This window comes from Sylvia atricapilla, chromosome 4, assembly GCF_009819655.1.
Source record: "Sylvia atricapilla isolate bSylAtr1 chromosome 4, bSylAtr1.pri, whole genome shotgun sequence".
Taxonomy (NCBI): domain Eukaryota; kingdom Metazoa; phylum Chordata; class Aves; order Passeriformes; family Sylviidae; genus Sylvia; species Sylvia atricapilla.
Window position 1 is genome coordinate 54,488,880 of NC_089143.1, and position 15,131 is coordinate 54,504,010.

The 15,131-nt window shown below is 42.8% G+C and overlaps 1 protein-coding gene across 2 annotated transcripts in view; it reads left to right on the forward strand.

Moving 5' to 3' along the window:
- Positions 1-15,131, forward strand: part of FAM13A (family with sequence similarity 13 member A) — a 117,620-nt gene that overhangs the window by 35,694 nt on the left and 66,795 nt on the right. Inside the window, exons 5-6 of one of the 2 annotated variants that reach the window (XM_066317951.1) lie at positions 3,809-3,819; positions 7,720-7,877. In XM_066317951.1, the coding sequence (XP_066174048.1) occupies positions 3,809-3,819; positions 7,720-7,877 (169 nt within the window). Of the gene's footprint in view, positions 1-3,808; positions 3,820-7,719; positions 7,878-15,131 lie in introns of those variants that run through there. The other variant, XM_066317949.1, reaches the window with a different exon arrangement.

The window sequence follows — 15,131 nt, forward strand, 5'->3', positions numbered from 1 at the left end:
GGGCAGGTGAATACCGACATGAGCAGAAAGTCTGCCTTGTGGGAAGCTGAGAGCAGGAATTGTCACCATATTCAGCCTTCTAAGTTAATTCCTGCGTTTCTCCCGTGACTGTGATCATCTGGCCGTATTTGTGCTTCTTACTCTCGAGGCATTATCTATTCAAGCTAAGAGAGTCTAAAGTGGATAAAAGGCAGGAGTTACTCCAAGAGGAGCAGTGTCTCTGCAGTGTAGTCAGAACACTAGGATTTGGATGCGAATAACTTCCAGTATCCTTGTGGGATACATTCAGGGTTGCGACCAAGGCTAGATATTTATGTTTCCCAGGAGGCCGGAAGGTTTGTTGCTGCACAGAAATGATAAGATGGATGGCCTGTTGTATCTCTCTGGTGTGAAGCCATGCATGCTTATTTTGCTTTTAAGGGTTTTTTCTATTTCATCCGCCAGCAAGACCCCAACTTGCCTTTTGCTGAGATTCCTAGGACCCCTGATAGGCCAAGTCCACATCAATGCTACTCTTTCCTCTCTGCCTGGATAAAGCTCTCTTCAGTTCAGAACATTGCCAGCGCTACGTTTCCTTTGGCAAACAGATGCCAGGCAGCAGTTGGCAGTCACTGGGAGCTGGTTGTGTCTTCTGGCTCAAGGCCTGTATATCTTGTTGCTTTGTTGTCTACATCCCATGCAGGCTGCACTTTGACAGAGCTGCCTGGGAGAGCTGCATGGGGCAGGAGACTGAAGGGATTACCCTAGGCAAATGTTCCTGACCTCCTGCAGAAAAAGAGCCTTAAGATATTGCTGGTTCACTTCAACAACCTCCTGTTGTGTGTGCAGCATGGAGAGTCACAGGTTAAGATAATCCTACTGTTGGGTTGATTTCTTAATTTTGGGTGGTTTTAGGGTAGGATAGGTTTGGTTCAGGTTACATCTTTCTGGAGTGTACAGTTTTAATGTTTAGCCTTCATGGAAAATTTGAAGTTTTTTCACTGAATCTGCTTTCATTTATAAGAGACATGATTTTGACCTTGAGAATTTACTGAAACAAAATTACAGGATTCACAGCCAGTGACAAGTAAACTACCTCTGGAGCTAGAAATGCCATATCTGCGTAGCTGTGCTTGAATTTCATAGGCTTCTGAGAACATTTGCTAGCTTCTTACCTCCAGAATTGAGCAGTGTTGGCAAAGTGTGTGATTACTTTGAAGCATTTAAGCAGTTCTGCTGTTCACTATGGCTTTGGTCAGATATGGAGGCTCTGGTGTTGTTTCCTGAGCTCTGTCAGGTTTGGTGCCCTGACCACTGCCCTGGGGAGCCTGTTCCAGTGCCCAGCCACCCTATGGCTGATGAACCTTTTCTTGATATCTAACCTTAACCTCCCCTGACACAACTTCAGGCCATTCCCTCGGATCCTGTCACTGTTACCACAGAGAAGAGATCAGTGCCTGCCCCTCCTCTTCCCCTCATGAGGTGTTGTAGACTTCAGTGAGGTCTCCCCTCAGTCTTCTCTCATCCAGGCTGACCAAGTGACCTCCTTCACTCTTCATATGGCTTCCCCTTAAGACCCTTCACCATCTTCGTTGCCCTTTTTGGATACTGGTAGTTTAATCCCTTTCTTACCCTGTGGCACCCAGAACTGCCCCCAGCAGTCGAGGTGAGGCTGCCCAGTGCAGAGCAGAGAGGGACAATCCCCTCCCTTTCCCGGCTGGCAATGCTGTCCCCCAGGACACGGGTGGCTCTCCTGGCTGCCAGGGCACTGCTGACCCATGTTCAACGTGCCATGGAGTGGAACCCCCAGGTCTCTTTCCACAGTGCTGGCTTCCAGCATCTCATTCCCCAGTCTGTGCTACATCCAGAGTTGTCCCATCCCAGGTGCGGAATCCGGCACGTTCCCTTATTGAACTTCCCATGGCTGGGGATTGCCCAGTCCTCTGACTTGTTGAGGTCTCTCCACAGGGCCTCTGCAGAGGAAGTCAATAGCTCCTCCCAATTTAGTGTCTTCTGCAAACTTTCTTAGTCAGTTAAGGGATAAAGTCCTGTGTCCAAGTCATTCCTGAAGATGTTGAAGAGCACAGAGCCTAAGATTGGGCCCTGTGAATCCCCACTGGTGAGAGGTCACCAGTCTGATGTCACCCCAGTCACTATAACCCTTGGTGCCCAGCCCATGAGCCAGTTACTCACCCATCCCATGATGTGTTTATTCAGCTGTGTGCTGGACATTTTGTCCAGGATACTGTGAAAGACAGTTTTGAAAGCTTTGCTGAAATCCAAAGGATTTCCCTTGATCAACTAGATGGGTTACCTTGTTACAAAAGGAAATAAAGTTGGACAAGCAGGACTGGGATGCGGTTGAAAGGAAAATAATACTCATCTCTTTGATTCCAAAGAGTCTTGTTCTCATTAAGACATCTGAGTTTGCATAAAGCACCAGAATTTTATTGAACTTTAAAGCTTCATACACTTTAGAGTTGCATCAAATTTATAACTTCAATATGTGAGAAGAGTAGAGTGCAGAGGAGGTGTTTTAGTCATCCAATGCCTAAAAATACAAATAGAGTAAGAGAAATCCAAATTTGGCAGTGACAGGTGCATGTATTGTAAAGATGACCACATTTATTGTGACTTTATGGTTTCAGTATGGCAGTTAATCAAGAAAGGATTTTAGGCTTGGTTTTGAGTGTGGAAGAGAGTTGGTAACTGAATTATTTTTCAACTATGTGCTGACTCTGCTAAACTTGGAACAATTACAGAGCTATTGATCTTTGTCTCCCAGTGTCAGTAATTTGGGATGATGAGGCATCTCTAATTTGAGAAGAACTTCACAACCGTAATATGCCTACGTGGTTTTAAAATCAATATTGTAGGTGGTAGGTGAAGCGATGAATCAAGGTGGGTTTTAGTGACATTTTTACATTTCATTACTTTCTGAATAGAATCGATGTTTTGGGGAAGCATTTGGGCACAAGCCCATTTTAAGTAAAACAACAGCCCTACTAAAGACAGCTGTACTGCAGGACAGCACTTGTCACCAGTCTCGACTGGGACGTTGAGCCCTTGACCGCTCCTCTGGATGCTACCATCCAGCCAATCCTCCCCTGCCGAGCAGTGCATCCATCAAATCTTTGTCTCTGCAGTTTGGAGAGAAGGATGTTGTGGGGGCTGTGTCAAAGGCCTTGTAAAGTGGAGCAGATAACGTCTGCAGTTCTTCCTTGCATTAGCTCCACTGTTATGGAAAAAGATGGCAGAATATTTCAGGTTTGTTGTTCAGCAGCCTCTCTGACTTCTTTGTCCCTACTGGTGTAGTCCCCATAGCATTCAAACCATGAGTTTGGCACTTGCTTCCTCACACACAGAAATTCTGTGCCATGGCCAGTAACATAATCACTCCCTCAGTAGGAGCATCGGAATAGAAAGTGAGAGAATAATGTAAGAAGTGTGAGATGAATGTAACTGGAAAGTCTCACTGCAGGTTTCTCCCTGCCTTTGAAAGCCCTTTGGGCCTGAAATATATCTGGTACTCTCAGCTACAGGAGATTTATCCTGTCCACATTCATCCCAGAAGTCCTTTACTGCAATAAAATGATGGTGGAGCTGGTGTTGTGTGAGAACTGGCTGCAAAATGAAATTTTTGGATAACATGTACAGCATAAATACTTGGTCTGTTCACTGAATGAATTGAAGGGATTTGCTGCCTCAGCAGGAATTTCTGCCGGAAATTCTCTGGGGCAATTCAGAGTGACCTAAATCCTCTGGCAAAATCTGTGTCTCCAAACAAGGCCTGGTGTTAATTGTCATTACCATTAACTTTGGCAGAGAGCTGTAAGCTCTGTGTATGAATGGAGTGAGTGGAATGTATTTGTTCAATACTAAGTGTGGGTGACTTTGGCAGTTGGCTCATTCCCTGGTCATTTGACTGGGTTGAATCAGGTTGATTAGCTGTCAGGAGTGACATCTCCCTTTCTCAGTCCTCCGTGAAGCAGAGGTGATGTTGATGAGTGGGTAGATTGACCTTAAAGGTTTTTGCTGATAGCTAGCCAAATCGAGACTAGAGTGAAAAAGAAACCGGCGTTGCAGATTCCCATGCATGGCTTGGCCCTGCCTGTGTTTTTTCAAAGAAATGTACCTTTTTCTATTCCATGGGATATTTGTATTGATATAGACAACTTTTAAGTTGAAAAGGCATTGGAGTGACAAAGTGTGAAGCCGTTCAAGAAGTAATATGGACCTCTTTCCTTTGGTGGACAATTGTAAGAATTGAATTTGTGTACTAAGCAAATTTTTGAGGGAGATTTCTCTTGTCTGGAAGAGCAGTGTGTTCATATACCTTTAAAGAAAAGAACGTACTGTGTATGTTTTAAAAACCTGGTGGGTTTTTTGAGGATACCTTATAGAAATATCTTTATTATCCTTTCAATGATTTAAATATAAACTCACAGCTAGTTTCTTCTAAAAGATCTGCATTTAGATTTCGTAATTACTTAAATGGGTATAAATTGTCCAGTTATTTGGACATGTTCATGCATAGCTTGAGATATTGGAAGTTTTTCATTTTCCTACTTGAGAACATGAGTGAGGTACTCAGAAAAGCAGGATGACCTGTGCTAAGGATCTGTCTTTAAACCATGTTGATTCCTATGCAGCGAGCTCTCCAGACTTACGTGGAGCAGCTCCTGTTCTTCAAGAACAGATAAAGATTAGTCACCATACTCATGTCAGGTCTTCAGAATATGTTGTATTCATTTTTGATTTTTGAACCCAGAGCTTCTGACACCTCACAGGGAGATGAAACATCCCTGTGATGCAGCCAGTCAGTTATGAGGAATCTTGATGGTGGTATTGTGTAGGATGATGTCAGCTTGGCTGGTCAGCTTGTGCCTCCAGGTGAAAGGTTTTCTGGCACTTTCTTCAACACCCATGATGATGCATGTTTATAGTGGTCATAAAACTGCAGACACAGTTCCTTGCATCTGAACTTTGAGACAACAAAACTCAAGAGCCAAACGCAGGATGTGTGGTGTAGTATTTTCTCGTAGTTTTCTGTTCTTTGGTGTTTTTATTATCCTTTCATGTCCCTTGGATTGTCAGTAGCACCTGATGCCATTTTGCTTGTGTTTGGTTTAGAATGAAGGTGTACTTTAAATTATAGAGCAGCAGACTTCAGCAGAGTCCATGCTTTCAGTGGCCACAGGCTGTAGCTATGCTGTAACAGCCCACGAGATACCTGCTTCAGCTGGGTCTGATCTTCGTCAAATGCAATTTGAGGTTAAGCTTCACCAGAGAAAAAAACTTCCAGGAAACAAAAATCAAATTATATTTTCTGTAGCCAAAGCCTACTCTTTAGGCTTGCCCTTGGATTTATTGGTGTAATCTTCCAAAGTGAAGCTTTGTATGTATTTACAAAGATTTATAGATGTGTGTTTGTTTAGTGGTTAGATTTTGCCGGGGACAAAATGCTTCTTTTACAGACACCACACCACATCAGGCATCTCAGTATGCAGCAGAGCGTATGTTCTTGAGCTGGGCTTGTTTAGCCTGGAGAAAACGAGGTTGAGGGGTGACATTACTGCTGTCTACATGTTCTTGAAAGGAGGTTGTAGCCAGTTGGGGTCTGGTCTCTTCTTCAGTGTCTCCAGACCCCAGGCCCTGCTGCCTCCTGTTGTGATTTTCTCCTGTAACATTGCTGTTATGTAGCTCTCTGTCTCCCCTCCTCCCCACAGACCTTTGAAATCACAGCACTGCTGCTGTTTTGTACCAGCTGAGAGGCACTGGCTGCTGTCCATGTGCTGTGTGCCCAGTTCCCATGGTGCCAACAGCCAGAGACAGCTGCAGGTGATGGGCTAACAGAGTGCTGCTGGAACCAGCAGCGGTCCAAAGATCAGATCCTGACTTCAGGTAAAATGCCCATTGACGTCAGCAAAGTCAGGATCTTACTCAGAGCAAGCAGTCCAGAGGCTGAAACTGGGAAGCTGTCTCAATATCTCTCTCTGATTTCCCTTTGCACTGATACATATTTTCATTTTATTTTTCATTTCATATTTTTCATTTTATTCTCTACAAAGCTCAGTAAGAAGCAGCCTTCTGTCCCATGAAACTTTTCAACGTGCACAAAGCATTTGAAACCAACTGTGAGTGTAACAAAATACTAGAAGCAGAAGTAAAATAAATTTTACCAAAAAACCTTAGAGTAAGCCAGGTGTGAAAAGGAGTTCAGAAATTCTGATTTACTGTCTAGCAGATTTATAACAAGTAAAGCAGAACTGAGAAACCAATGGATAATTAAAGTTTTTAGGAGGCACTAGCATTAATTCTTTAGAGAAAAAATGTTACAGAAGAGCCTGTGAAAATGTGCATAGGTACAGTTAGTGTAGTGCACTTGAATTTTCAAAAGGTTTTAATGGAATTGTCAACGGTCTCTAAAGAAGTAAAGATATCTTGTGATCAGAGGGAAAGACTTTTTATAGATTAATAACTAGAAAGAAGTAAAAAGATATTATCAGTTTATTGGTGGAGAACGGTTTTGGAGAACTCCCTTAAGGATCTTTGTTGAAATCTGTGCTATTTAACTGCTTCCATAATGACCTAGAAAATACTCAAGGTACTGCTAATAGAAAAGTGTTCAAGGTAGGAAAAACTAAAAGCTGTCTACCCGGATTTTCAGAAGGCTTCTGATTTGCCCTTTGTTGGGTGAAAAACAGATTAGTCGAGTTTCTTTCACTATGTGCTAACTATATCCACAAAACCCCACAGTTTATACAAATGTGTACACTGATGAGCTCCAAATTAAGCAATCATGAAAGCAAATAAAAAGTTAGATTTTCATGAGAAGCCACCACTAAATCTGCCCTCATACATAATGCCACATGCAGTTCTGACTACGTTTTAGAAAGGACTTCATAGTAGGTGAAGAGGTGTAGAGAAAACCAGCAAAAAAGATCAAACACATGAGTATGACTTCTGTAGAATAAGAGACTATATAAACTCATATTTTTCTGTCTGATTAGAGACCACTACTGGAGTAGTATAAAATCAAGATCATTATGGGGAAGGTGATTAAGGAATAGTTACTGGCAAATTCTCATAGTTCAAAACCAAGGGAAAAGATTATGTCACCTTACCTAAAATAAAAGTACTTTTAAATCAGTTTTAATCAATGTGTAACAGTGTTGTGAAAATCCCAGCCCTTGGGTCTTGCAAAGGCTAAAAGCAGAAGAGCACAAGAGAAAACTGAACGTAGTCACAAAGGTTAGGTTCAATGTTTGCCGTTAAAATGAGGGACAGACCTCTGAACTTGCTCTTCTCCTCTAAGCATTCTTAGGGTACATGTTGATATCAATTGTCATTAAAAAGGGTGGGAAGAGTATTGAGAAGAGCTATAATAATTGCTGTTAGTATCTGTTTCTCCTGTAGTGTCAAGAAGCAAGTTCAGTGCAAACTTTTTTAGTCTGCCTGCTGTGATACAGAAAATAAGTATTTATTTCACTTACCTTTCTTTTCTTAATTATTTTCTTGCCCCTGCTCTTTCAATAGACACACCTTTATTTTTCTTTAAATAGTCTTTATCGAGCTGAGTGTTTGGTTTATGTGTATTTTGTAATACTGTTTTGCAGCTTGTCACCTTTGCTGTTTGTACACTGGTACAGAATGTCCTTCAGTTACAGAATATCTGAAAGTGCCGTTCTGGCCTTTCTTCCTTTCATATTTCAATTTTCTCTCTCCTTGCTTCTGTAGATGGAACAACCCAGCCAAATGGGCCTATTTCCACAACCAGGCCAGTCAGATGGAATACCTCGAGTCAGCCTCCAGTTAAAGGACAGTGGTTCATGTGGGAAGGAGATGGACTTAGCAGATGAAATCTCCTTCATTAACAATGGTGTGTTTTTCTCCAGGTTAGTGTTCTTTTTTTGTCTTTGTGTTTGTCTCTTTGTTTATTTTGTACTTGTGCCTCTGGCTCTGGGCATTTTGAACATTTAAACAGGATACTGGGGTGTGAGATAAATTAATGTGCCCTTTCCGGTTGAATCCACACCCTCCAAAGCCAGCTGTGTGCTTTGGTTCAAGCATACAAAGGTAGCCTGCTTGGTGAAGGAGTGCAGGTGGACAGGTCTGATCTACAATCGGGCAATAGAAATTGCACCAAGCACAAGATGCAACCAAAATGTGTCTCTTTTGAATAATCAAGTGTATTTGATCTGCCCAGCTTAAGTCTTAACAGATGGCTGACTTTATTCTCACTTTTAAGTCCAAAAAGGAAGGGGCTTTTGAAGGGTTTTCTCTCTCTGGCAGGAACGGCACTGATGATAGTACTCCTCCATTCAGACAAGAATGGAAGAGTGTGTGTAGAGTATCTGTACAAGTATCTTTCTGAATTTATCTATGAGAGTCTACCAGTTTAAAGCAACTATAAAAACATTTATCTGAAAGAGTATTTTGAGTTTTGATGGCTGGCAGATTGTCTGTTAGGTGAACAGGTAATGGGCGTTTTGCTCTCTTGTCAAGTGCTTTCCCTGCACATCAGGCTGGACCAGGATCTTTTCATTATTCTTGGGATATTGAACTGAGTCTGCCATTCTCTCTCCTCTTGTGCAGCACATGAAGGGTTCAGGTTACTGTGGGAAATTGCAGTGTGCTACTGAAATACAGAATTGACCTGATGTGGGAAATAGTGCTATTCTCATGGCACGAAACAGAGCACAGCAGTGTCCCAGCATACCAACCAGGAACACAAAGCAGAGGCAGTGCTGCCAGACACATTACTGGGTGACTTCACTGTGTAAGCAGGAGGTGTGTGCTATTCTCAGCACCAGTGCAGACAGACAGCACTCAGTTTATGAGACGAGGTAGCAAATTATGCACTAGCACTACATTTTGATTCTTTGTAATGGTGGTGAAGCACAGATATTGAATTTGGTTTCTAGCCCTTGGCAGGCACACATCCTCTTTAACTCTTAGCTATGTTAGGTGTGTGTTTCACTCTCCCCAAGCTTCCCTCAAAATTCCTGCAGACAGAACACATCAAGTTTGTTTACATCATCAATACAGCTGCTTTTGACTGCGAGGAGTTAGAAATCAATGATCAGAGCAGGTCAGCTGGCAAATTGGAGAAGGCAATACAATTCTAGCAGCTAGACAGGGCCAGACAGGTGGGGCTGTGGCAGAAGTTCCAGCCTCTTGTGTCGATACGCTGGCAGAGAGCATGCCTGAACTCTGCTATGTGTTCCAAGGTGGAAAGGGAAATTAAATACCCAAGGGTTGAAATAAAGAACTGCCAGGTGTCACGTCTGGGAAGGTGTGTCTGACTGAGGTACTTCATGAGTTACCACAACAAACTGCCTTTCCTTTAGGAGAGCAGTCCCCAAACAATGTAATTATTTGCTGTAGGGAATCCTGCTTTCCTGTCAATGTGTAATTGCTTAGAAAAGTTCTGTTGAAGTATGGGACAGTTGGGCCAGTGCTGGCTCAGGACATTAAGCACCAAATGAAATGCGTTTATAACTAGGCAGAAGCCTGATTTTCATGCTCAGGCCTTGGGTTGAAAGATATCTGCATCTCTGATTTTATCTGGGAAATTAATTAACTGTAGAAATTAATTATCTTGTAATCCCATTTTGTTCAAGAATGCCCTAGTTTTCTGTCCTGTCACACTTCTGTACATATTTACCTAATTGTGTTGATTATCTATACTACCATTTGCTTCTGGTACTTTTTTGTCAGTGATCTGCTGCTGCTGCTGCTGAAGAAGGAGTAGGTAGTGTTTGCTGTTTTCTTCCCAGCTTCAGGCTGGCAGGTTGTTGGGCAGGATGGGATGGAGAAAAGGCTCCTTCCTCCAGGGAAGGAGCAGAGAGAGGTATCTAGCAGAGCTAACATACCTGGGGGACAGCTGTCCGTTCAACGGGCACAAACCTTGATTCCCTGGCATCAGTGTAGTGCTCTGACATATCAGGAGTGGTTTTAAACATGCTTTTGGCAGCCTTGTGCCACTCCCATGTAATTTAAGCCCACAATGAAGTATTACCTGGTGTTATTTCAGTGCAAGGCTATTATTAGGAGTTTTCACCCTTTTCAGCAGAAGGACTCTGGCGTCTGACCTAGATTTACAAAGTGCAAACACACTGCTATTCTTTTGGGGGGGGGGGGGGGGAGTTGTGTCACAAGGTACCAACAGTTCTAAAATAAATGTTATCATTAATTATATGTAATTACCAGATAAGTTTTAGTGAAACTACTGTGTCTGCTCAGCTATGATATAGTCTTTGTTAGACGAGAATAAAGGTTGTTCTTGGCGGTGATAATTATTTGCTGTTTCATGAAAACGCCTGTGGTTTGTTCCCTTTCCACACTCAGATACGATGATATGAGTGGATTAGAAGAGGATGAAGGTCTGGATAGAACAGTAGATGCAGAATTCCACCTTTCAGCTTCACAAGTGTAACAGTTAAGAACCACACACACTAAGCCCTGAAGGCTCCCTCCAGCAAGGATTACAATCTTTAATAAATTTTCATTTGACACCAGAGCCTTCAGGGAGAAACTAAGAGCCTTTTGGTTGATTAGTGATTTTTAATACTGTTTAAATGCCTCTTAATATGTGTCTTCATATAGTTGTCCTTAAAATAAAGATCCACATATTAAATAGCAGCTACAGTTGTGACTATGTCTTCTATAATGACTTAATCACTTTTTAAAAATACTGAAAGTCATGTTATGCCTCCTTACAGGTATGCTATTCCTCATTGCAGGAATTTTTTGAAGTGCTGCTGTCATCTGAACTATGCAATATATTAATTTCAGTCAAAACATTGCAGAGCATAAAATCTATATCACCTTCTGTTCACAGCAGGTATCTTAAGGAGATATTTTAAGTTATGTTCTTTTTTTCTGAACAGAATAGGTGCATTAACCCTATGTACCTACAGTCCCCACTGGCACATATGTTGTTTTCAAAACATGTGTTGTTTTGAAAATTGCCTCTTTATTATAGCTTTATGCCAAGGGCAAACTGCTATTTATGCAGTAGCAGAAAAGCATACCTGTAATGCAGCTCTTGAGGAAATCCTGAAACAGTGGAGAGAGAAAGGAAGAAAGTAGGGAAGGGGCAGGAGATGAGAGACTGGTCCTCTGAAAAAAGGATTAAAGTCTTCAGGCAGTATGCAGCCTGTTACTTCTGAGTCTCATCTCATCTTTGCAAGAGTTCTGTGCAGAATTTAAAGGCAGCCAACCCTCCAGGGCCTGGGAATGACACACGTCCTTTGTCTTTACCTGGATGAGAGCCACAAGACACACACTGCAGACTCAGGAGCTGGGGGAGGCCACAGCTTTTGGACTGGAGAGTGAGCTGGAGGGAAGCCACCCTGGGGCCTTACCAGACCTTCAGTGAGAGGGGTCTGGAGTGGGCTTGCAGCTCTCTGAAGCTGAGAGTCCCTGTTTGGGTCCCTCCTTCTTTCTCTGCCTAGAAGGAAAAAGTCGCTCAAAGCTCTGGCTCATAAATGACTGCAGTAGGCATTGGCATGATTTTGAATATGTTTAGAGGTACTAAAACTTCAAATAACTGCTTCAAATAACAGATTCAAATGGCTGTTACTTCAGGGTTAGATATATTAAGATTTGCATGGCTACAAAGGTAGAAGGGCCTCTTGCAGGCAATTCTCTCACATTTTAGCTTTTCGTGCTAAACTTTGCATAAAGGCAAAGAGAAGAGAGAGCCTTCAGGAAGGTGGGAAAATGCTTCCTGCAGTCAAAATGTGAAGCAGGGGATTGAGGATGGTGAGCATAAATGTCTCTCCTGATACTGGCTCAGAGGTGCATGCTGTCTGCAGACTTTGGTTGGCACTGTGCTGGATCTTTTGTCCAGGAAAGGGAACTGAAATACGCTTTGCTGTTGTACATGTCTATTCTAGCATTTACTGGAGCTGCATCTCTTTGCACTCCTGGGACTGTTTTGAAGACTGCATGTCTCAGTGGGAGAGGATCCTGCTGTTTGTGGTGCTGTTAGGCTCTGTGCATGGAAATATCAAAGGAGTGCAGCTGAGTACCTGTCCTTGCCTTGTAGTGGTTGTGTGCTGGGGCATGAGTGCTGCATATGGCAGACACACTTCATGAAAAACGTGTGCAGCTCCTCAGAGCCACAGCTTAGAGCAACCACAGCAGCTGTTCAGTAAGCCAGCCTTCTGTATTTTGTAGCCACATCTTTGTGTGCCAGAGATCACAAATTCCTGTTTGTGACTGCCATCGAGATTTGCCGGCACAGATACGCTGTGCTGGCTTTCTAACACGTGCATGTTCTCAAATAGAAGGTTTGTTTACATCAACCTTGCTCACAAAAATCCTTATATCTGGCCTGTGTCCTGAAAATAAAGGGACCACATGCCTAGTAACATGGTAGCATGCCTAAAATAAAGCATTGGTTAATGTACCCTGCCATGCCTTCTTCATAATGACACTGTGTATTTTCACTGCTAGTTATTGAGGTATGAAAACATACATATATTTGTACACTGAGAAGGTTGTGCTTACTATAAACACTTCCCCTATTTGTTGGCTTTCCTTTTAGCAGCTGTGGTTTAAAACCGAGGCAAGCCAAAACTTATCATTATTCTCTGGCATGTGATAAGAATTGGCCTGCTCTTGCCAGAACAAATCAAACAGGGGGGCTAGTGTTGTTTGCTTAGTTGACTATTTTTGTTTGGGTTTGGGGTTTTTTTGTTTTTGAAGTCTGTCGTGCCAGTACATTCAGTCCCCACCAAAAGTAGTGGTTTGCTTACCACTGAGGAGCCTTGCTGCCAGGTTTACATAAGGGATTGCAGCCAGGCAGCAGGCAGGGCTGCCCTCCAACAGCCATGGATTCTTCAAGGAAACTATTCAGGAAAGGGGTAAAGGTCTGGAACGTTGGTAGGGAGGTGGTAAACACAGTTGCCTTCTGCATCATTCAGTATGCAGCAGCCTCTGGCAGGCCCTGTTCTGAGCCCTCAGAGAGAGCATTTTATGTAAAGTGTTGTTGCTTTTTGCCACTTTCTCTCTTTAGGTTGAGTTAGTTTTTCCAAGCTGACTCATTTAACTTTGCAAGTACATTTGTCTCCACCCTCCTGTGCAATCAATTCCCTTCTTTCTTGCATTGTGGGATGCTGGCAGCGGGAACTGCCTTACATAATGAGTTGTTAAGAAAAGCGTTTAGTTTACTAAAAACACAGCCACACAAAGACGTGTGATTTCTGTGTCTCTCCAAGGCAGGTGACTGTGAATGGCAAATCAGGGTGTGGTCTGATCTTTTCCTGGGTTCTTCTCCCCTGTCTATAGCCCAGATGTAATAACAGTTACAGACACATGTAATTATGTAGATTTTTTCCGTGCAAGTCACCTGGGTGGATATCAGTGTATTTTTCCAAGCATTTGACCTTTCTCTTCCACCCTGCACAGGTTACTCCTTTAAATTAGGCTTTGTCCATCACACTATTCTAACTTTCCTTTATAATTCTAGCCATTTTGTCTTCATCTCTCTTCGTAAGATTTACGTGGTGACAAATTATGGCTTGTGGGATGGAGAACAATTTGAATCTGATGCCCTGACCTGTGCCACAGAAGTGGAGGTTCATCTTGTAAGCAAGAAGAATCATATATGAAACAAAGATCTGGTGACTATTCAAGATAGAAGGCATGTATGCACTTTTATTGTCATAATGTGCATGTGGAAACAAACGTTCTTTCAGTCCATGAGCCAAGCATGTTAACTTTTCCTGTTTCCTGGGACAGCATCCAGCAGCCTTCGAAATCTGAAAGGGACTATAGTAAATTCACAGTAATTGAGTAACAAAGCTGGAAAAAAATTACTCCCTTTCTGTACCGCAAGCATTGCTCTCTCAGCCAGAAGGATTCTTTATTTTGTTTTCTGCTTCTGCTGTGAGGAGGAAGTCCCTACATCTCATGAAACTGATGGCTCTCTGATACCAACTGGTTCACATAATAGATTTGCTAAGGAAATGAAGGACAAAACATCTGTATGATCTTTAAGAAATTTTTAAACAAATGGATATATGGCCTCTTATTGGAGAACACACAGTGAATAATAAGGAGTTTAAGCTAACTTTGGAAATCTTTGTGCTTTTAATATTCATGTGTGTGTAAACTAAGACGCCCATCACTAACCCATGTTTCAAACAAGTAGGGAAGAAGCAAAGTCTCTGCACTGTGATTTGACTTATTTTTACTTGAATAAATAAGTAGTTCCCTCTCCTGTAACTTCCTTAGGCTGTCTGCTGAAGTGTCCGGTCCGTTGTTGAGATGGGGAGGTTCAGCACGGAGTGCTTTGTTTTCCTTAGCTTTGCAGAGCCAGCAGTTTTCTACCACCTGAGGCTGTGAGGTATTCCTTCCCCTGTGGCTCTCCAGAGTGACCTGGGCCTGTGTCCTGCAGACAGTCCCCACAGGAAGATCATCAGGCAGAGGTCACCAGGTTCTCAGTCAGGTTCGTTTGCTGCTGCAGTTTCCTGGTTCAGCTGGGAGAGCTGTGTGTTGGGACGTTGTGTTCAGCACGTTGCAGCGTAGGCTGCTGGGCTCAGCTGTGACTTCCTATGACACACATGTATATTTTTATTCAAAGCGGTCAGCTGGCTGTCTAAAAAGAAGAGGCTGAGCATGGCACAGCAGAGTTGTCACTCTCTGCTGCTGTCACTTTGCTTGCATTGGTTTGGCTCCGAGCTGTTTCAGTGTTGTAAAATCCTTCTCTTTCATGGTCAGTGGCCATGAGAGATTTCCTCTCATTTTTCCTGTTGTGAGAAGCGTGATCCCAAGCTGACTGCTTATATACAAATTGCACTTCTCACATTGGCTCAGTGCCTTCCTCCTGGCTGGAGAGGGTTGCAGTTAGGAAATGTGGAGATAGGTCTTTTCCTGTACCAGACCTTTCCTTTTCATTATGCACCTGCTGAAATCGTGTGTTTGTGCTAGGGATGCCTGCAAAGAGAGGCCACTAGGTAGTTGCAAAGAAAAGCTGCTTGTTTGTTAATGACTTACAGTTGTTAAGACTTTGACAGGACTCCTGGAAACAAAAGATTCCACCACCAGTTCCTCAGGTCCTTTCAGTCTCAAGCTCTGTGCATGCAGAAAGTTTGAGTCACATAGGGAGGGATTAATATCTAATAAAATGATAGTTT